This window comes from Grus americana, chromosome 1 (assembly GCF_028858705.1).
Source record: "Grus americana isolate bGruAme1 chromosome 1, bGruAme1.mat, whole genome shotgun sequence".
Taxonomy (NCBI): domain Eukaryota; kingdom Metazoa; phylum Chordata; class Aves; order Gruiformes; family Gruidae; genus Grus; species Grus americana.
The window spans coordinates 58,413,592-58,435,425 of NC_072852.1; the positions used below are offsets into that span (position 1 = coordinate 58,413,592).

General features: G+C 55.5%; 3 protein-coding genes across 3 annotated transcripts; 1 reads left to right on the plus strand and 2 right to left on the minus strand.

The window, feature by feature from the left end:
- Positions 1-7,030: 7,030 nt before the first annotated feature.
- Positions 7,031-9,593, minus strand: GALR3 (galanin receptor 3). Its single transcript, XM_054843795.1, has 2 exons — positions 8,535-9,593; positions 7,031-7,922 (listed from the first exon to the last, which is right to left on the minus strand). Exons 1-2 carry the CDS (start codon positions 8,933-8,935, stop codon positions 7,031-7,033), a joined length of 1,293 nt encoding a protein of 430 aa, XP_054699770.1. The 5' UTR covers positions 8,936-9,593.
- A 1,878-nt stretch (positions 9,594-11,471) lies between these two features.
- Positions 11,472-12,476, plus strand: LOC129197478 (noggin-like). The gene has a single exon (XM_054805975.1). The coding sequence runs from the start codon at positions 11,527-11,529 to the stop codon at positions 12,292-12,294; it is 768 nt and encodes a 255-aa protein (XP_054661950.1). The 5' UTR covers positions 11,472-11,526; the 3' UTR covers positions 12,295-12,476.
- A 2,639-nt stretch (positions 12,477-15,115) lies between these two features.
- Positions 15,116-21,076, minus strand: GCAT (glycine C-acetyltransferase). Its single transcript, XM_054812721.1, has 9 exons — positions 20,846-21,076; positions 20,625-20,755; positions 19,925-20,026; positions 19,253-19,399; positions 18,804-18,958; positions 16,928-17,010; positions 16,375-16,546; positions 15,840-15,961; positions 15,116-15,454 (listed from the first exon to the last, which is right to left on the minus strand). The coding sequence occupies exons 1-9, from the start codon at positions 21,051-21,053 to the stop codon at positions 15,303-15,305; spliced, it is 1,272 nt and encodes a 423-aa protein (XP_054668696.1). The 5' UTR covers positions 21,054-21,076; the 3' UTR covers positions 15,116-15,302.
- Positions 21,077-21,834: the final 758 nt, after the last annotated feature.

Sequence of the window (21,834 nt, forward strand, 5' to 3'; positions counted from 1 at the left end):
TGGACTGAGAAAAGTTTTAGGTTTCTTTGTGCCAGCTTGTCATGCCAAAGCCTTGATTACCCTGCCATGCTCAGCAGCTGTATCTCAAAAGAGTTAAGTGGTGGGGAGGGAAAGAAGGAGAAAAAACTGTTCCAGGGGACGAAGAAAATGTGGCTTCACCCTGTGCTGGGAGCTGTTTACTGGCACTGTCTGCTTTTCCCGGTGCTTCTGGCCTAGAGTCTTTGGCCTTTCTCAGCAGCTTTTCCCCCTGCCCTTGCACCCTGGGCCACAGATTTCCCTGCACAACCCATAGGTGTGAGGTTGGTGGCAGCTTTCTGCATCTCCCACGGATTTCTGCTGCAGTAATGGAGAATGGAAACAACAGCACAGGTTTCCCTCTGTTACTTATTTTACCATTAAACTCAGTCCAACCTCCTCATTTTCCTTGTGCTACACCATCAAACATACCTTCCAGGTCCCTTCCTGAGTGGTGGTGTATCCCCCTCCTTGGGGCCATAATGTCAACCAGGACTTTACCCAAGGCTCTGCTTCCCCCTCACCACTACCTGGCCTCCAAATACACTCCATTCCCCCTCCTCGTTCAGAGCACGGCTCTGCAGTGACGCGCTGAATCTCCAGCCACTGAACCCAGCAGCAACCTCCTTGGCTCTGCAGCCACTACTGTGCTGTAAGACACAACCAAAACCAGCCAGGTTGAGGATGTGGCTCATCCAAGCAAGTGAAGACTGAAAACCTGCTTGTGTCTCACTGAGGACCCAGAGCAGAAGCAACAGCCCTGAACAAAGCCTCCCAGCAAAGCTGCATGGATGTTATTAAGCAAAAGGCCTTCCTCTGAAGCAGCCACTCACCAATGCAAAGCGCACGCTGCAGTATGTGCAAACATCAAGAATCCGTTCCACTCTTCAGTAGCTGAAATAATTAAACTCCAGGGTATCAAGCCAACATTGAACTCCATTACTTCTTCCACCTTTGCCTTTCTAGCAGACTCCAAATCCATCATCGTAATTATCTGTGCTGCTAAAGAAGCCCCATGAAGCATCTCTGGCAAACTTCCCACCCTTTCATCTGCTTCCTCCGCTCATTCTGTGAGCAAGACAGATCTCCTCCGTCATGGAAAGATACTTGCAGAAAGATGCTTTCTTTGTGCATTTTCTTCGTGGCTTGCTTTGGCCAGCGTGGGAGAGCAGCCCCAGGCAACTCGGGGCCCGTGGGGCAACTAGGTGGAAGAGCCAGCAGTTTTGATTAGGAAGCTGATAAAGGAGATATGGCAAACAGCGTTCCTCTGGGCTTTTCTGAAAGCTCTGAGAGGGGAAGAGAGCACATGGTTGTTGGAAGAATTAAAATAATTAGCTGGCAAACAGCTAAGGCTGGCCATTGATTAGGAACCACCATCTAAACCCAAAAGCAAATAAGCAGAATTCCCTATAGGTAATAGTGCTACGTGCCCTGACCACCCCATCACACCATCACCTCTCTGGCCAGCAAGGCTGTCGTGCTGTGAGGTGCATTCGCAGTGCCGTCCCGGCTGTTGGCAGAGCGTCTGTACAAGGTCCTGTTCCCACAAGCACAAGGGCAGCACTTGAGCCCATTGCTCTGCCAGGGAATTAGGAACCGTCCTTGTAACAGCTTCCCCTGGCCTTCCGTCTCCCCCAGCCCACGTGTCTGAAGAGAGGGAAATCCCTCCCAGGGCTGCCGGATTTGCACATCAGCATCTTGGTACCTGGGTCTGACACCTCCCAGCAGCATCAGGCTCATGGCACGCACGCTGAGGAGATGCCCGGGCACCAGAACTGGCACACAACTGGCAGGACTAAGTTGGTCCGCAGAGGGTAGTTATGCCTGGCTTACAGGGAAGCTGGTGCCAACCACTAGCCGCAAAGCCCCAACCTGCCCTTGCCTCTCCTGTTCCCTCTGCCCTGTGCCAGCTCCCAGCACGGCTGCACTCAGCTGGTGTGGCAAACCAGCCTCTGCAGGGTTAAAGCCAAGCTCGTCAGCCCAAGTGATGACAAGTAGGAAAGAAAATATAAGCAAGGAGTCATTAATTAAGGTGAGAAGCTGGGAGCAGAGACTGCAGAATGATAATCAGTCTGAGGGGAGGCTGTGTGGAAAACAGCAATCAAGCTCCTTCAGTTTTAATTAAACCCGGCTTTATATCAAGGACATAACACCCTTTCTTCACCTCTACCTTCGAGCCGTGAAACCAGTTGGAGCATGTACGCTGTTACTGGGCAGACAGGAATTCCCTCCTGGCTCCAGAGCCTCCCCAAGCCAGGCTCAGCATCTGCCCTTCCCATTCTTGTACTCCCCAAAATTGGGGCTTAACACCAGGCAGAGCTTTGGGAAGGGCGCCAGGGCTTGCCGATGCTTGCCGTGCTAAATGCACTTTTTCCCCTAGGTTTTCTCTCTGTCTTCTCTGTCCTGTTTTATTTAGGCTTCACCTCAATGTGAAGAGAGTGGACCTCATCCACTTCCTTTGCAAGCTGGGATCAGGAGGAACAGGATCAGGGGTGAGCAACAGCCCAGGTGCTGCATCACTGCTCCTGACCGCCGTTCCCTTCTCCCTCTGATGCTTTGGGCTGTGAAACGGGGCCTCACCCCCAGAAACGATGCAGATATCCGTGTTACCTGGAGGCTGCTTGTGGCCATATGAGCTGGCCACCAGCCACGGCATCGCATGCAAAGGGTGGCTGCAGGACTAGCCATCCCCAGGAAGGTAGGCAAAGCCCTCTGGACATGTTGCTGAAAGGCATCGGCTGCAGAGGAGCAGCAGCCACTACAGAGGAAAGGAGGCGGAGAAATCAGAAACAAGGATAGGAGATGAGGGAGGCTTAAGGTGCAGAAAGCAACATCAAACACTTGAATGGAAAAAGAAAAATAATTCCCAACACAGCGCTTTGGCTGGCCTCTGTACGGAGAAAGGGGGTGTCCTTGGAGCTGAGCTCTAGTAAGGCGTGCAACAGCTTCAGCAAGGGTTAGAAATACCACATCACCTGGGAATTTTAAGAGCAGGCAGGACAGAGCAATAAGGGAAAATTTATGCAAGCAGAAGCAGGGGACAGAAAGAGAAGAGAAAAAAGGGGGGGCTCATGGCTCTGCTCACGCACACCACAGCTCTGCAAGCTCTTGCTGCCTGATGATCCCCAGCCCCGCTGTACAACGCCTAAAGCACTGAGAGTGTCGAAGGACAAGGATGGGCCCAAAAACCCCTTTGCTTTGGACCCAGACCACAGCTGCCTTGCTGAGATCCCACCGTGCACGGGGACAAGTGAGGACACTGGTAGCTTCTGCAGCCCATGTGGGGCTCAGAACACCACCGACAAGGCTGTGCAGCCTCCAACAACTTCACGTTTGACTGCTCATGCTGGCAATTGGCTCCTGACGATCAGTGGGATGGCAGTAAATGGGTCCTCTCTGCTGGCTGGGGCTCCCCAGCGTTAGCTACCTCATTGTTCTAGTTAGCTAGAAAGCAAGCAGTGTGATCCCTGCAGATTTCCAGGCTATGGAGATGGCTGTAGCACCCAGTCCTTGCGTCTCCACCTGGAGAGTCAGCCTGCAGGGCTTTGCCAGGAGGGATATCGCCATGCACATGCTGGCTGTGGGCAGCGGGGCTGGGGGAAGTGAACTGCCATGGAAGGAGAATGATCTGCCTCGTTCAGGGCAAACGTATTCACTCTGAAACATACTGCTGCCATGAAGATCTGTAACTGTTTCCCAGCTGCAGCATGGAAGTCTGGAGCATCCCACAATGTCACTGCTTTCACTTCTGCCAAGCTTTCCCTCTTTCACTGCTCTTAGGGCATTATGGGTGAAGATCTGCTTCACATTAAGAGTTAGACACTCGGGAGCCCCACACAGCACTAATTATACACTATATGTAATTAAGGGAAAGCACAACTGATGCAATCATGTAAAGTTTACTGTAAATATTGAGCTGGGACAGAGGCAGGTCTGATGATTTGTGGCCAAGGCATTCCAGGCAGGATTGCAGAGGAGATTGCTGAGGAGCTCTGGGGGGCTTGAGCTCAGTTTAATGGATCTGAATGAGCACGCTCATCTCTTTCGCTGCCAACAGAAAACCATCTCACTGGACATAAGGTGTGGGCCTGACGATTCTGGCCTCTCCTGGAGGAAAGAGAAGCCCCTAGGATGTGGTCAGGAAGTGTGATGCTAATGGAGATTTCTCCCTTGCCTCTCACCATGGAGGTCCTTCCATGAGCCGGTCCCTTTCCCTTCCTCAGGGCTTGCCTGGCCAGCAAAAGCAGTCCCTTTCCCCTCTCCCAGTCTCTCAGGTGACTTGTCTTTGTTCCCTTCTTATTCCTGAGCTTGTCCTACAGCATCACCAAAAGCTCCCAAGCCACAGGACAGATGCTCAGGGGCTATGCCTGTGCTGGCAAATGCAGCAGGATCTGTCCTGCTTGCACTCAAAGTAGGTGGCATCACAGAGTTTGTGTCCCCATGGTGAAGCTGTCTCATCCCCGCAGAGGATGGCCTCAGGCAGCTGTGATTACCTGTGGCATGTTGACTTGGCACACTGGAGAAGCCGAGTATCCTGCTCAGTCCCTCTCCTCTCTCTACTCATGTCACGACTACGTGACAAAACTGGAGCTGTGTGAAGTTAGCCACCTGCCTGGGCCTAGCTCTGCCAGGCACCGTGGTAAATCACGGCATTGCAGCAATGTAAATCCCACCGGCTCTCTCCCTCCCGTGTGTGCTAGGCTGATCAAAGGCCTTACTTGGATAGTGTTTTTCTGGGCTTCTCTGGCAGCCTGATGATGCAGAAAAATACTGGAGAAAGCTGATGTGCTGAGTGATGCTCACCTCAGCTCCGGAGCAGCGTGATGCTGCTGGGGTGGGGAGAAGGCTCCTGCCAAAATGTGGGTGCTCTGCCAGTACATTGCTTCCCACCTCCCTCATGCCTTCTTTTCCTCCCTTCTGCCCTCTACTTCTAGCCCCTTCCTTCGTCCTGCCTTCTCACTGCCATTTTCTGTCCCTGTGGATGGCTCCCACCACACATTTATCATTTATATTGCCCCCCCATCTGTCCTCTCACCATCCCTCCTTTTCCCTCTCTCTGCTCCTATCTCTCCCTCTCCTATGATCCAGCAGTGCTGGATCCATCTTGAACCCCTCAGCTTTGCTCCTTTTGTACACTTCTGCAGTGTCTGCAAAGTCAAATAATACAAATGACGCCCTGCTAGTGACTTGGGAGCACCAGACTGTGGTCAGAAGACTCACACAGCCTCCATCACTTGTAGAGCCCCATGCCGGGCAGAGATTGTATCCAGCACACAGCAAACGCGACAGGCAAAGGAAATTACTGGGGTTTATTCAAGTCAAGCAGGGGAGAAATTCCAACATCCAGTGAACGTGATTTTTGTCCCACCACACCATCCTCGCAGCACTTCCCATCCTTCCCACGGTCAAACTGGGGGGATGCTTGGCTCTGCTGCAAGGCGTTGTTGAGCTGCTCCCACAGCCAAAGGCTTCTCTGCGGCTGCTCGGGGCAGCAGGGGACAGAGCAGGGCAAAGTTTTGCTCCCAGGCAGATATGGGTCCTACAGCAATCCCACAGCAGCGGCTGTCTTGGAAGATGTCCCAACCCGCTGGGTGGTGTTGGCCTCACACTCTCCTAGAAACCCTCTCCATCAGGCAGAAAGGGGCACTGAGACAGAATTGAAGTAAGTGCACACGGGTCTGTTTCTTTCTCCTTCACCTTACCACAACTGTCACCTGGCTCCACAGATCATTTTGCAGCTTAGCTATTTTCTTCTGCTTTGGTGACAGCCATCAATTCACTCACCATCACGTGGAAAAAACTGTTTGGCCAAGTCAGTAAAACACACACATGGGGCTAATATCAATGAATAATGTCATTGCTCAGAGAGCAGCAGGTCCTTCAGCCCCAGAAGGAGGGGATGAAACTCCGAGTAGCAAGCAAAGATCAAAGAAGAGGCAGCAATCCCTCAGGAATTTGCAAAAGGCAAACAGAAAGTGAGCAGAGGGGCGGATCAGGTGGAACAATATGGTGGAAGGAGGAGTTACCAGGTCTCTTCAGGAAGAACTGGGGATGGTCATCAGGAAATATTTCTGAACTGCAAGCAGCATTAGGAAGTGGGACAGCATCCTGCGGGATCTGCTTGTAAGAGCTAAAGCCAGGTGGGACAGAGCTCTAGGAAACATCTTCCAGTGAGTACTTGTGGTGGGCAGGGTGGAGGGAAAAGACTGGACAGATGGTCCTTTCCTCCTTGAACTTCAGAGAAGCCACAGGTGCAGAGGGGAGGCACGCAGAGGTGTCAGCACACAAGCCTTTCCAATCTTCACCTGCCATGGCATAAATTGTTTGAGTATGACCAGTGACTGCCGCAGAGCTTGCATCATCAAGCTGTTGGCACAGGCATCTGACTTCTTACATGTGAGACAGCGTGGCAAAGGCCCTCTGATCTGGATATAGGGGCTAGGGAAAGGGATGGAGGTGGACCAGGGCTGCCCCTGGACCATGGGAAAAGGACATGTGGGCAGGGGACAGTGTTTTACCACTCAAGGCTGGGCACAGCACCTCAGCCCTGCCAGGGAGAGAGGCTGCCAGCTACCCTATTGACACTCATGACCCCATGCACTCTCGCCACCCTTCCCACCCATGCTCTGATGTGCCTTTAACAGCCTGGATTTTCTACCAGGATTGTTTCATTTTAGTGGTCTTCCTCTTAGAGTTTCAAGGTGTTGCACAAAATTAGCGAGTTAGGAAGTTGGGAAACGGAGACCTTAAAACCTCTTGCAGGAATGCAACACCTAGGTCACTTGGCATCACATTAACATGTGACTCCACTCCGCATTTGTATGGGTGGATTGTGCCATTCCTATATGAATGCCATGGGACAGTGAGTGAAGGTGAGTGGGGACAATGGGTTAACCATTGCCACAGAAGGTTTTGGTGGCTCTGCTGTGTCCATTCCCCTCTGCCCCACATTATTCTGCCCATTTGGGAATGGAGTGGTTACTCACAGGCTGGAAAAGAGGCTTCTTCACTTTGCTCACCTGTAATGAACAGTCAGAAACTCCTCAGTTCCTCTTGGAGGGGTCATGGCTAGGGGATGGCCAGCTGTTGCCAAACTTTTCTCCTCCAGATGCTCTTTCTGCACAGAGACCATGGCATCTTGTAGCTGGTGAGTCCATGGTCTGGCATCATGACTGGCACCTTCAGGGTCCCTCTTCCTGGTGTTTTCCTCTGGGACCTGGGTCACCTCAGTGTTGCCTCCATAGAAACCTCTGGTGCTGTTAGTGAAACCTTTGCCCACATTGACCATGTGGACTTTCTTTCCAACTCTCTTCTTCTTCTTCTTCCTGGTCTTGTTCTGGAAGAAGAGGCAAGTGAAGACCTGCTTGAAACGCTTGCGGAAGTGCTTGGAGATGAGGGCATAGACGATGGGATTGAGGCAGGAGTTGGCATATGAAAGGCAGTGGGAAGCCAGGCGGCAAGCATAAGTGGCTTGGTTGAAGGGGAAGTGGCCAAACCAGAAGCACAGGATGACCAAGTGGTGGGGCAGCCAGCACAGGCAGAACAGGATGGCCACAGCCACAATCATCTTGGTGACCTTCCGCTTGGCCTTCCGGGACTCTGAGATCCTTTCTATGGGGTCTACAGAGGTCCACAGGAACTTGATGGTCCTGGCATATGCCAGGCTGACCACGGTCACAGGCAGGAGGTATCCAAAGACAAACGTGAGGATGTCCAGAATCTTTCGGCGCTGGTCCTCCCAGATGGGTATGCAGATGGGCACCCTGTGGTAATGGACAATCTGGTAGTAACTGAGGTAAGGCCCTGCAAAGAGCAGCGACAGCGACCAGATCGCTACAATGGCCACTCCTGCATTTCGGGAGGTACGGAGATCCCGGGACTTCAGCGGATAGCGAATGGCCAGGTACCTGGCGAGGAGAGGACAGAGAAGCGACCAAACACAACATGGGTGAGATGATACCTTGTTGCCCCCCTGCCCCGTGGACCTGCCGTCTGTGCACCTCTTCCCACGCAGCCACCCATCTCTTCCCCTCCCCATCTCTTGCTAGGAAGGGTTATGGTGAATTCACATAGAGATCAGGGTCATCTCAACAGCAGGGCTGAGATCTCCGTTGCCCACTCTGCTGTGCTAGCTCAGGAAAGGCAAGCAGCATGCCTCTTGAACTAGGGAAGAGGACAGGAGCAGGACCCAGAGCACTGCTTCTTTCTCCTCTGGTGCATTGCTGCCCTAAGGTTTTGCAGTTCTTGGTTTTGCATGGTGGACACCAAGCCTTAGCATGTGCCTACACTCCTCCCTAAGTGGGGGCTGGGTAACCAGGCCAAGAGTTGGGCTTGGTGCTGGAAGAGGGCATGGGGAGATAGGGAGGCTGGTTCTGCTGACCCTGCCTCTGGGGAGACCCCACCTGCTCCTTACAGGACACTCAATAGGGTAAGGACTGGCCTTTCTCCCACCCCTTAGCTCAAGGGTGGCAAACACATTGCCCCGGAGCTGAGGGACTCAAAGGGGAGGGGACACTTGCCTGTCAACGGAGACAGCGGCCAGGGTGAAGCTGCTGGCGTACATGGTGAGGTAGATCAGGAAATGCACAGCCTTGCAGGCAAAGGCCCCGAAGAGCCACCCATCTAGGGTGTAAATGGTGGCCTGGAAGGGGACACAGCAGATGATGAAACACAGGTCGGCCATGGCCAGGTTAAGGATGAAGAGGTTGGTGGTATTGTACTTGACTTGGCCATTCCGCAGCAGCACGGCCAGCACCAGCCCGTTCCCCACAGTGCCCAGGAGGAAGATGAGGGAGAAGATGACGGGCACGATAATCCCTGCAGCTCGCAGCTCTGGGCTGTCAGAGGAGGCGTTCCAGCCTCCTGGCATCTCCCCATCTGACTGCAGGGACCTGCGAGGGGAGAAAGGGAGACACAGCATCTGTGCATGGCCATAGGCAAGTGGGTGCTGCTCGGTGTTGATCACAGCGGCCACCAGAGCTCTGGCCCTAAGGTGCCTGATCCTGGCCTTTTTCTGACACCCACATTTCTCCCAGAGATACCAATCCCAACCAGCTGGTTAAATGATGACATTAAGATCCTCGTGACATCACCAGCAAGAATGCTGTTGGGATCAGTCAGCCCACATCTGCCTGGCTCAAGTGGAGCCAAAGCTCCTTTCTCCTGCCTGCATTCATGTCCCCACAATAGCACCCCCTGTGCTCCCAGCCCCCTGAAGGACATCCTGCCCTGCCGCCTGACCTCCCCTACATTCCTCCTACAATCCCAAAGCCGCTAAACCTCTTGGGATCGCTTGCTTTGCAAGTCTAAGTCCTGGCTGGTGTTCAACAGGGCTCAGTGAGGCACATGAGGCCATAGGGACTGTGAGTGGTTCTGGTACCCTCACCCCGGGGCTGTGCCATCTCCAGCAGCAGGGACCTGATGCCTGGATGACACCCCGCAGCAGCAGCACCACACTCTGGCCCCAAGGGAGCTCCTTAAGGTGGGACCACCTCCACCCTCGAGCTGGCAGACCCTTGCTCCCTTTGCGCTAATTGTGCTCCACCGAGGAGAGGTGACTCGGAGCAGCTCTTCCTCATGCTGAGAGGTGGTCACGGGCTGGACGATGGCAGCTAGGAGAGAAGCAGGGGGCAGACCTTACAGCTGCCTGAAACACAACATGATGATCATTATGAAGGAGCGTAATTATTATTGCAGCTCAAGGTATTGTGATTTGTGGCAAAACTTCCTCCAGCCCTGAGTAACACTGTGCTCAGGCAGGGAACGCCAACAGCCTATGTCCTAACGAGTCTTCTCCGTGTTATGCTATCATTAGAACAAATTGTCCTTCGCTGAGCAGCAACCAAGAGGGAAAGATACTGTTATCTAGCAACTGTTGACATGCAATTAACTGATTTTTGGGTCATGCAAGCTCCTTTGCCCCACACTCCCCCACCCCTCAGCTCACGCTACTTCTCCTTCCCAGCAACCTCTCTGTAGTGCACCGAAAGGTCGTCCCTGCCTCTCTGGGACTGCGGTCCCCTCTGTCCTACTGGTAACTATCTGGCTCCTCTGTCCTGGCCCTGTGGGATCTCCTTGCTTGAGCAGAGGACCCTGGTCACCCTCTGGGCATGCACTCACACCTGGGCAGCGGGGCATCTCTGGGCACTGTCCTGTCCCTGCTCAGGGAACCCAAGGCTGCCCCTTGGGAAGCCAGCACTCACCTCTGTGAGGAAGGGCCTGCAGCTTGGCCGCTGGCTCAGGGCACACCTCTGGTCCAGCCCAGGCAGCAGCAGCAAGGAGGACGCAGGCCACCGAAGAGTTTGTCTGGGCAGCACTGTCACCCCTACCTGGTGCTCCGCTGCCTTTCCCTGCCCGCCGCCAGCTCTGCTCTTTCTTCTCCTGGCTCCCACACTCGTCTGTCTCCTTCTGGAGCTCCTCTCCTTCCTCTCTCTGTCTCCCCCTTTTCCCTCCCTCTGCTCTTGCTGCTGATCCATTGATCTCTGTTTTTTTTTTTTCCCCTCTCCCTGAGGTTGGGTTTGCAGTTAACTCCTCTCTGCCCAGCCTTCCTGCAGGCTCAGCTGCTACCTGCTCCAGTGAGAAGGGCACAGTGGAGAAAAAGCCCACTGCTCTCTGGTGGGAGAGGGAGGATGGAGGGGGGCAGGGTCCCACGGACCCTGGCCTTGTGGACACCCCTTGATGCCAGGTGTTCAGGACGTGTTGCCCCACACCTCCAGGGAACATGAATATCCCACCATGGTGAGCCTGGCCCCTGCCCTGCCCTTGGGTTATGAGACTAAACCTTCTGGAGCACAAGCAATTAATTGCTATAACTAGCTGTTATTAATTAATTGTTAGTAGCACGACACAGAGCAGATCAAGGCTCTCTCACAGTGTCTGACACAGGGAAGAAGGAGAAAGCAGGTTTGGTTTCCATCCAGCCCAGATCTGCCTTCCACCAGCATTGCCAGGGGCACTGCCATGTGGGAAGGGAGGACTAGCCATCCAGGGAGGCCATCTCCAGAGGTTCCCTCACCACTGCCCAGGACAGCACGCGTGCCAACTGATGTGCTGAGAGGCGACAGTGACCCAGGCAGCTCTCCTGCCCCGCCACCGCATCCACCTCCGTGACGGGACCCATGCCTTGCGGACTTCCAGGTGTGCTGAGGCAGAGCGCGGCTTGGTGATCCTTACCCAGCAAGATGTGAAGGCCACCAGCTCCCCTTCGCTGGGAAGGTCCTCTTTCAACGATGGGGCAGGATGTGGAGGGGGAGAAGGAGGCGCTGGCCCCTTCCCCTCCACAGCAGCCCCGATGCCCCTGTGGCAGCCTTGGGCCTGGCGGGAGGGATGGAGCAGCCTCCCCTCCCTGCCTGCCCCTCCGGCGGGAGGGAGCGGGGTGTCCCCGCTGTCTCGCTATCAGCCGCTGTAACCAGGGAAAAGGGGAAGGCCATGCCTCGGGACGTGGTGATAACCGGGGGATGCGGCAGAGCACCAGCCTGCAGCCCGGCACAGCCCGCCGCAGCGCCGCTTGCCATGGAGGGACCACACCGCGGCTGCTGCCTCCTCCTCCTCCTCCTCTGCCTGCTCCCACCGCTGGGTGCCCTGGGCCCGCCACCACCTCTGGAGGAACCCTGGGAGCCACCGCTGCCACCGTCCGGCACTGCTGACCCTGCCGCCCACCTGCTACGCAGCCGCCCCTCGGCCCCGGTTCGGCCCTACAGCCTCTCGCTCTCCCCTGAGGACTACCACTACTCCCCCAAGCCCCGGCATCTGCGGCCCGGGCGGCTGCGCCGGCTCCTGGGCTCGGCCTTCGACCCCTTCTGGATGGCAACCGAGGAGCCCCGGAGCCGTAACGGCAGCGTCCCTGAGGAGAACCTGGAGTCCCTGAGCCGGGACCTGGCAAAGGGTGCTGGGCACTACCGCCGCAAGCTGTGGCGGGAGGCAGAGGGGCTGGAGCTGCCCGCGCTGCTGCCCCCCGTCCCTGGGCTGCCCCCCGAGCTGCCGGGGGTCCTGGCCCGCCGCCTGCGGCAGTGGCTGGTGGAGCAGGCTGCCTGCCGCCTCACCTCCACATGGGTCGACCTGGGACCTGTCTTCTGGCCCCGCTGGGTGCGCCACACCGCCTGCAAGACCGGCCCCGGTTGCTCCTGGCCCCCCGGCATGACCTGCCGCCCCGCACAGCTCACCCACATCAAGCTGCTGGCCTGGCACTGCTGGGCCCCCCAGACCCCCGGCCCCCCGCACTGTGCCTGGCGGCAGATCCCCTACCCAGTTGTGGCCGCCTGCAAGTGCTCCTGCAGATGAGGAGGCTGCGGGGGGGGCTGCTCAGAGACCCCCCCCAACTCCTGTTCTTGCAGCCAAATGGCCTGAAGAAGCAAGTGGCTGTCTGGGGCCAGGGAGCTGGGGGAATAATCCTCCAAGCGGAGAAATAAACATCCAGAAAGGAAGCAGGGAGTGGCTGCGGGCATTGCTGTTTCTCGCGAAGCCCCTGGGTTGGAGGGATGTGGCTGCTTTGCCCCTCACCCCCCCAGCGTGGGGAGGCGTTAGCGCTGGCAGAGGCCCTTGTGCGGCATTTATCTCCGGCAAAGGATGCAGGGGAAAATTGTGGTGCCTGATGGCAGGTTCAGATCCCATTTGCGTCAGCTCCAGTGGGCTTGGTCCGAGCTGGGGCATCTCTGCCTGCCTGGGCAGGGCCACGGGCAGGGAGAAAGGGCAGAGGGATGCCGGTGGGAAAGGGGCAGAGGGAGGTGGGTTGCACCTGGGGTGGAAACTGCGGTGTAGAGAGGGGCTGGAGGGTGTCAGCAGGAAGAGGGACAGGCTTGTAGCTGCAAGAGGTTATTAAGCTGGGTGGGTGGAAGAAGTTGGGGCGGGGGGGCAACAGTGACTCAGGACTGGAAGCATCCGTGGGGGTGGGTGTGTATGGAAATGGGATGGGACAGGACACTCCCCTACTTGGAGGTAAAACAGGAAAGACATGGAGATCCCACACCTATCCCACTTGGTGTAGAGGGTGGTGGCTTGGGACCAGGAGGACCTGGCAGATCACTACACAGGATCCGGGGTGAGTCAGCGAGGAACTGCATCCTTGAGAAATGGCTCTGCCTTTACATCCCACCCAGCAAAAAGTCCTCTGCTTTCCAGGCTAAAAGCTGCAAAGAGCTCCTGATCAGACCAAGGTCGGGAAGCCTTGAAGAAATAAAGAGCTGGAGGCTTTGCCTGGGAATGTAGTATTAACACAGCACCTGCAGTCGATGGGCGCTGCATTATTCATTTCCAGTGTGCCATCTCCTGACCCTCCTGCCTTCCCCGGGCTCCAGCACTTCCCGTGCCACTGTGCAAACCGCAGTCTGCTGCAGAACTCGACCTTGAAGCAGGCGGAGAGGCAACAGGAGCGCGGGGGTCGGCTGCTGAGGGACCTGGGAGAGATGGAGGGAAGAGGGAGGTCAGGACGCCTGGCGAGGAGAGGAGGAGGAGAAGAGGGGAGCACATGCGTGCATGCAAGAACAAGTGTGCGCACTGCAGGGGAAGGAGGCTGCTGCTGCGGCTGAGCAGCGAGATGTCTGTATGACTGCTCACCTATTGAGAGGGGACTTGAAAGCTGGAGCAGGATTAAACTGCTTGGGTTGATTGCCCTGAGCAGAGCAGAGCAATCAGCAGGGCCTGCAGAAGCCCAGGGGAGAGGGGGAGGCCCGGCCTGGTAACCAGCAGGATGGAGGGACGGGGGTGCATGGTACAGGTGTGCAATGGAGGAGTGAAAGTAGTGGGGAGCAAGGGCATGCACACACATCCGGCTCAAACCAGCAATGATTCGGTTTAGGGACTCACTTCCCCCCGTACCAGAGCCCATCTGGCTGAAGCTTCATCTCCTGCAGGTTCCAAGAGAGGTCTCAGAACAAGCCCCTGCCCTTTCCCCATTACACCCCCCATTCCCAAAATACAGCCTGTTGATAAGGGGGGGGCAAGTTTGCAGCACCATGAGGGCCTGGCACCACACAGAGGGAACTCCGTATCATATTTTATCAGCAGGCTGAGCTCAGGGCCCTGTGGAGACGGAAAATTAAATAAAATTGGCACACAATTACACTACCAGGTGCTCTAACAAGGTTTGGCAGCAGCCCTGTGGAAAATGCATTTCTCCCCTGCCCTCTGCATCCTGTAAAGCCCTGCAACCCTGGATTAACTTCTATGTTCTTCTGCAGTTGCTCTGGTTCAGGTCAGACACGTTATTGCCCTGTAGCTCCCTGGCCGCCTGAAGGTGGGTAGCGTTTTTGGAGCAGGTCTTTGCTGATATGAGTCAGTGCTCCAGCACCCAAGCACAGTGCACCCTCATTCCAGCTGGAGTCTGTCCCTGGCTGCAGGCAGCTGGTACTCAGTTCAGCACGTGGGCAGACAGCAGGACACGATTTCTCATCTGCAGCAAAACCAATGCAAACAAAGCAATCCTGAGATGCCTAGGACTCACTTGTTCCTGCTTGAGTGCTAAACCGCTATCCCACATGGCTTGGAGGAACAAATCCAGAGCTCCCAGCCTGCCGCGTGCTCTCTGCTGCGTGAAAATTGCAGTTGATGGAGGGAAATTACAGGTTTCTGTCACCTGCTCTGCTCCTGGCCTCAGCCCCAGGCAGATGCAGGCCCTCTCACCATGCTGCTGGCCTCTGCCACCCCAGCTTGCCTGCTGCCCGACGACCTCTCTGGGGCAAGATGCAGCTCCTAGGGCAGGTTTGGGAGCACTGCAGTGATGGGTAAAGCTTTAGAGCCAGCCCTGGGGACCAAGGAAGCCTCACACCCAACACCTGAGAGTGGGAAGGGGAGAAAGGAGGACCAGAGCTTTGGCCAGCCCATGCCCACTTTCCCAAACCAGCTGCTGGTGGCACAGGTTGCCAAGGGTTTGAGAAACTCCCTGCCTCAGTGGGGAATTACAGCAGGCAGATCTGATGGAGTGATACTGCTGTACCTGCAGGAGAGGTGGAACAAGCAGACAACTTTGGGCATGCCAGCAACCATGGGCAAGAGAGAGCAGGAGCTGCAGCGCTTCAGCGCCTGGACTGAGGCTTCAGGGGTCACAGCGAGAGAGGATGGGGATGGGCTGCAGCTCCCAGATGAGAAAACAGGAGCGGGACAAATATACACTGCACTGCAGGACACCTTTAATGATGGAAGAGCTGGTTGCCAGTGCCGCTGCCAGCTCGGTGCAACAGCCACAGCCTCCTGCAGGCTGCGATGTCTTGAGGACTGGTCCTGCTCAGGCCTTTTTCCCTGGCACAGGCACTTGGTCATGGGCAGGGAAGGCGCTGGAGGTGTTTGCTGGCCGCTCAAGGCAGCGCTCCGTGTTTCCGTCCCACCTCGGTGAAAGCCTCCACGCAGCGGTCGATGTCCTCGTCGCTGTGCACGGCCGAGATCTGGACGCGGATGCGGGCCTTTCCCTTGGGGACCACGGGGTAGCTGAACCCAATGACATAAATGCCTGGGGAGGAAACACATGAAGCGTCGGAGCTGGCTGGGAGGGAAGGAGGCTGGGGTGGTACTAGGCAACAGAAAGGCTTTTGGATCCTCCCTCCCCTCTCAATAACTATTTCCAGGCTTTGGGGCTTTCACATGGCATCTGCTCCCAAGCACAGAAATGAGGGTTAGGGCCAGTGATGGGGATGGAGTCCAGCATGGCAGGACAAGAGGGCTAACGTAAACATCTCCCCCCAAAAGAGAAAGGAGGACATTTGCAGCTGGAGGGTATAGAAATAACAGATTTCATGCAGGAACATGCTCTGGTGGAAGGACAGTGATGGGACCACCACCAGCTATCCCTTCCCTCAAGGCATGTGTCTGCATCCAGAGCTCCCTCCCCGGTTCACCTCTGTTCAGCATGTCCTCAGCCATCACTGCAGCCAGCCGAGCGTCCCCAAGCATGACAGGACAGATGGGGTGGTCTTTCCCTGAGATGGTGAAGCCAGCTGCCGTCATCTTGCTTCTGAACCTGGTGAAGAGAATGAAAGGATGAATAAAACCTTGTCACCCCCATTCTTTGGGCACTGCTGCCTTGCTTTTCCCTCGGAGCCCTGGCCACGGAGGGCTGGGTGTGGTTCTACTCCACCGTGCATCTCCTGTGCAGGGAAGGGATCTCTCTGTTTGGAGTGACCTCCTCCTGTGTCCTGCTCAAGTCCAGGGAATTGCAGCTGCTCGAGGGGCAGATGTGTCCCAGCTCGCAGAGCATCCAGCTGTGACACATCTGCCCACACATCTGTCTGACACACAGAAGCACATCCTGCAGTGTCCCCGGAGCACTCCCTTGCAAATTGCCTTCACAGATATCACCGGGGGGGCGAATAAACACATACGGACAACTCATTCCCAACGAACTCTGCTCCCTCCCCAATATGGCCCACTCACCGTTGGGTCTTTGCAGCCATGGACTGTGCAATGGCATTGCTCTCCATGAGGAGGTCCAGGGCCTTGGACGCACAGCCCACCACGGCGGGGGGCAGGCTGTTGGAGAAGAGGTACGGGCGGGAACGCTGGCGGAGCAAATCAATGAGGGGTTTGGGGCCAGTTGTGTACCCACCTGCAGATGGAGGACAGAGAAATGGACAAGGTACCCCCAGGGTGACCTGTTAAGAGGGGGGCCCCTCGATAAAGCCAACCTGTCACCTATAGCAGGAATTTCAGTACAAACCAGGCCTAAAAAAATCACAGCTGATGCCTTCTACCAAGAGTTTCCATCTTGACCCCAAAGGCAAACACATGGGGAAGATGACAGCAGAAGGAGCACATGGCAGGGCCTCCCTTGACCCTGCGGCAGGGTCCCAAACTGAGCTTCATACCACCAGTAGAAGAGGACAGCATGCATTTGTTGCTCTGTCATTAGGCGGGATAAGGAAACATCAAAGCAATGCTGTGGAGCTCTTCAGAGTGTGGAGGGCTTTGGATAGGGAAATGCCTTTACCTGCAGCTCCTCCAAGAGCTTTTCCCAGGGTGGAGTTGATGATGGTGACTTTGTCCATCACTCCCAGGAGCTCATCAGTACCCCTGTAGAAAAAGGAATGTCCATTATCAGCTGTGCTAGCATGCACCAGGGAAGCTGCTCTACACCTGATGCCTCAAGGAAAACAAAGCACCACCATCCAAGTCTCTGGTGTTCCCCATTCTGGTAAAGGAAGAACAATCCCTGTGCTAGTTTAACCCAAGCGTTGACCTTCCCTTCTCCTGCAGAAAGGCTAAGTTGGGATCTCTCGAGGTAAGAGCATGGGTTCTTCATCTCTTCCAGATGGGAGAGCGCTCAAACTTCCCACACAGAAGTTTAATTAGTCCAAACAGAGCACTAACCATCGATGTAGGTCCTGCACACGCCTCTGACATGCCACAGCATTAGCATACACCAGGGAAGAAACAGTTGCCTGGCTAGAATAGCTGATGTCCTTTGACGTGGGCTGTGCACATCGCTGATGTGCTGCCCTAAATGCACACAGGTCTAAAGCACTCGCATCAAGGACTACACTAGTGGAACCAACTGGACGTGGCAAATATGGTCTGCAGCTTCAAGTCCTCCAGTCCAAAAAGGCAGGACAGGGCATGGCCACCCAGCTGTTGGCTCTCTTGAAACACAGTGTTGTAGACAACAGCATCAGGTTCACAATGAAACTAGCACAACTCATGAAGCACTTGGTAGCGGTTCCCTCTTCCTCAAGCCGTTGTGCGCTTACATACCCCAGTACAGTCAAACAGTTGTTTTTGCAGCTGGTAGGACCGCAGAGCCCAGCAGGACAGAGTGACAAAATCTACCTCAACTCACAGGATGGCTACCATGCCCCAAGGAAGTTAGGATGGTCTGTTTGTCTTGTAATCTATGACTTCTTCCTTATGAAGACTCAAAGTTGAGAAAGCTCAGTACAGCTACAAGGTCTGGAATATATTAAAGCTCAGCACGACCACCCCTCTTGTTAGTGATGAAGCGCCATCTTAAAAGATGCCTCTTTTGATCCAGGATGAAACATTTGCCATGACCTTGGTGAGAAAACGAGGCAAGTTCTTACTTAGTTCCCACTTCTCACCCATTTCACAGCTTGATGTGGACTTCCCAGCTTCTCACATGAGATCTGCCTACAGAGGAAAGAGCTAGAAGGGAGCTCTTCCTAGAGCAGCTTTTGGTTTTTTTAGAGATGACTTTCTCCTCTTGTCCTCTCCTGCACTATCCTTCCATCTGAGGAGGAACCCATTGCTCATTCCTACAGGTGTTGTCTCACACAGGTCTCTACCTTCCAGTAGACAGCAGGAAGGACCATGTAATGGAGGGCTTGGTGCTCATGTGCCTGAACAAAACAAGCATGCGAAGCATCTGTTCTCAGTGAACACCTGCAGCAAGCGCACTGCTTGGCACCTGGAGGATCTCCAGGGATGGAGGAAAAAGCTGCCCTGAGGGAATTAATCAAACTGTGCAAGCTAAATCCACAAAACCCCCAAGACCCCAAGCATTTGAAAGTGATAGCTGAGAGGAGAAGGACTTGGAAATCAGGAAGAGCAACTGCTTGCCAGGAGAGGTAGATGAGATGGTCACACCATTCCTTACACACGGAGAAGAGGCTGTCATGTTGGGATGGGTCATTGCAGAAATATCTCCCTTCAATCCCCTCAGCTACCCAGAAAGGATATATCACCAGGAGGGGAGGGCTGAAGCAAAGGTGGAGCGCAAAGCCTTCAAGAAACGGTGGCTCCAGGAGTTCCCGCACAAAACCATGTCAGTCATCACCACCTTTGGCCTTGCCTCAGAGGTAGCTGGGATTGGGGGGGGCGGGGGGAGAAACAGGGGTGAAACAGCCGCTTACCGGCCATTGGGTCCCAGGAAGCCTGTGGCATGGCATTCATCGATGAAGACCAGGGCATCATACTTCTGTGCCAGCTGGCAGATCTCCTTCAGGGGTGCGATGTCACCATCCATGGAGAAGGCACCGTCGGTGGCCACCAGCCGCAGACGATGTTTCTGTGAGAAGGAAAGTGGCATCCCCAGGGGTGAAGATGTCACCCTGTGGAGAGGGGCTGACAAAGGAGACTGGGACGCAGCCCAACTCCTGTAGTGGATATATCTAACAAAACGGGGCATTGCTTGAAACCTGCTGCTTCCCCACCTTGCCTATCTGTGCCTACCTGTGTCAATTGACAAAAATTATGCCTATTGCATGGGAAAAGGCACAGCTCACCCTTCGGGGCTGGTTACTGCGCAGGTAGCACAGCCGAACGAGCACCCTTGCATTGGGGTTGGAGCACACCTCCGTACCTGCGCGTCCTGCAGCTTGGCCTCCAGGTCCTGCATGTCCATGTGCTTGTAGCGGTACTTGTTAGCCTTGCACAGGCGGATCCCATCGATGATGGAGGCATGGTTCAGCTCATCTGAAAGCACTGCATCCTCCGGGGTCAGCAGGGCCTGACCACACCAAACAGAAAGGATCATCCTTTGCTCTAGGGTGCCACCTCAGCAAAATCCTCCAGCCTCTTTCAGTGTGGAGGACAAAGCTGCGTCTGACTGCAGCTGCCATGTCTCTCCTGGCACTGCTAAATTTTCCGCTTTCCTTCCCAGCCACCTTATTCCCTGATTTCCTTAGGCCAGGCACTTGCCTGCGGCTTCCTGAGCTCAAAACCTCCCTCCTCTTCCCTAGCAAGCCTCCGGAATCACCCCTTCCTCCCACTTACGCTTCTGGGGGGGGGTACAGACCTCCCAGGAAAATGACAGACCTCCCCAAAAGCTGGAGCTGGCTGGGGAAGGAGGAGGTGAGGGCTTATTAAACAGCTCCACGTGGCTCCCCCAGTCCAAGGGCACCAAATCAGGGTTCTCCACCAGCAGTCACTCCCGTCTTCTCTGCGGCACAGAGGTCACATCAGAACCTCTGGAAAGCATGGCAGCTGTGTCACCTCCTTCCTCCACGCACAACACAAGGAAAGCCCTACGAACCTCAAAGATACCAGCGTTGGCATCAAAGCAGCTGGCATAGAGAATGGCATCTTCCCTCTGGTGGAAACGCGCGATCTTCTCCTCCAGGCCCTTGTGTATGCTCTAAAGAGAGGAGAGGAGCGAACGTCACCGGTGGGGCAGCACAAGTTCTCGCTTGCCCGCTGCCGTTAGACGCTGACTGCAAGGGGAGGAAACAGCCAGGTTTTATGCAGAAAAGGTGCACGTGCGTGGGAGAAGTTAGTGCTGTTCAGAAAGTGTTTGCAGATGCGGCCCTAAAATGCGGTTATGGGTTTGAAGGCCAAAAGCGCAGCAGGGAGACGCCAAGCTCCCCACCCACGGAGAGCAGCTCTGAGTTTTCTCTGCACTTCACCAGCCGGGGCTCTGAAAGGGCTCCAGTGGGGATAAACCGGGGTGGGTTTGACAGAGCCGTTTCAAGTCAGGCTCACTGTAATTTTGAGCCTTAAGGGGGAGAAAAAGACATTCATTTTCTGAATTCAGAGGGATGTTTCTTTTCTTTGCTCTCTGAGGAGTTCTAATGGTTTAAGTTGGCATAGTTCCAGATTTTTGACTAGCAGGGACTCAGCAGGCTTTTTTTCTGCCTGGCCACGTGTATCTTAGCTCTGCACACATATGCGAGTCTGAACAAGGCCCTTGAGAAAGGCTACCCTGGAGCAGGGGATGCTGCCCCGGTGCCCGGTACCTGGGTACCGCAGATGAAGCGGACGGAGCTGAGCCCGGCACCGAACTTCTCGAGGGCCTCTACGGCAGCGCGGATCACCTCGGGGTGGCTGGAGAGCCCCAAGTAGTTATTGGCGCAGAAGTTGAGGATCCCTGCGGGAAGAGAGAGGAGAGAAAAGCACGGTCGTCGCACCGGGGGGGGGGAAAGAAACCCGAGAGCCCTCCCCGCCACCCCGTACTCACCGGCTCCTCCACCGTCTAAGCGGAGGTGGGGACCTTGGCGAGAAGCGATGATCCGCTCGCTCTTCCAAGTGCCGGCGCCTCGGATGTCTTCAAGTTCGTTCTCCAACCGACGGCGGAGTTGAGCCGCCGCCGTTCCCGAAGCAGCCCGGAGGGTCCCGACCCCGCCACCGCCGCCCCGCAGCAACCGCACCGCCGCGCCGCGCAACATCCCGCTGCCCCCGCCCCTCCCCGCCGGCCAGGGGGCGGGTCCCCGGCGGCCAATGGCCATTGGCCGCCGGGGACCCGCCCCCTGGCCGGCGGGGAGGGGCGGGGATAGGGCGGGGCGTCGCTGTGGCTCCGCCCCCTTCCCCACCACCGGGTTTCTGCAGCTTGAGGGAGCTCGGGCATCTTCTCTAGAAGGTGTTCAGGCGAGGGGTTTTTTTGGGGGGAGGAGGCTCGGTCCCAAGTGGTTTAGGCACCCCAAAAACAGGTGATTTGGTATCCCGGGAGTCTAAGGGATTTGGAGGAACCTCATCCATGGGATTTAGGAACCGTAGGGGGGTCATGTACTAAGGCCAGAGGGATTTTGGAGCAAGAGGGAATCATGGTCCTTGAGGATCAACAAGCCCAAGAGCATTAGGTGTTTCCGCTTAAGGGATTTGGGGTCTTCAGCACAGGTGATTTGGATCCTCACATCTAGGTGGTTTATGGGTGCCTACCACAGGGGGTAATGAACCAAGGGTCTATAGGATTTGGGTGCACCCAGTTGAGGTGACCAAGCATCTGTTGGTGTGGGAGGTTTAGGACCTACCAGCTGAAGAAGATTAGGTACCCAAGCCCAAGGAATTTGAGCATCTTTGGCTGAAGGGGTTTGTGATCCACAGACCCACAGGGTTTAGACACCAAGAGTCCGGCTGGATCAGGCATCTCCATCCTCCACTATAGCTGATTCGGGATCCTGTGGCCAGAGTGGTTTAGACCCCTCATGTCCAGGAGGATTAGGCACCATG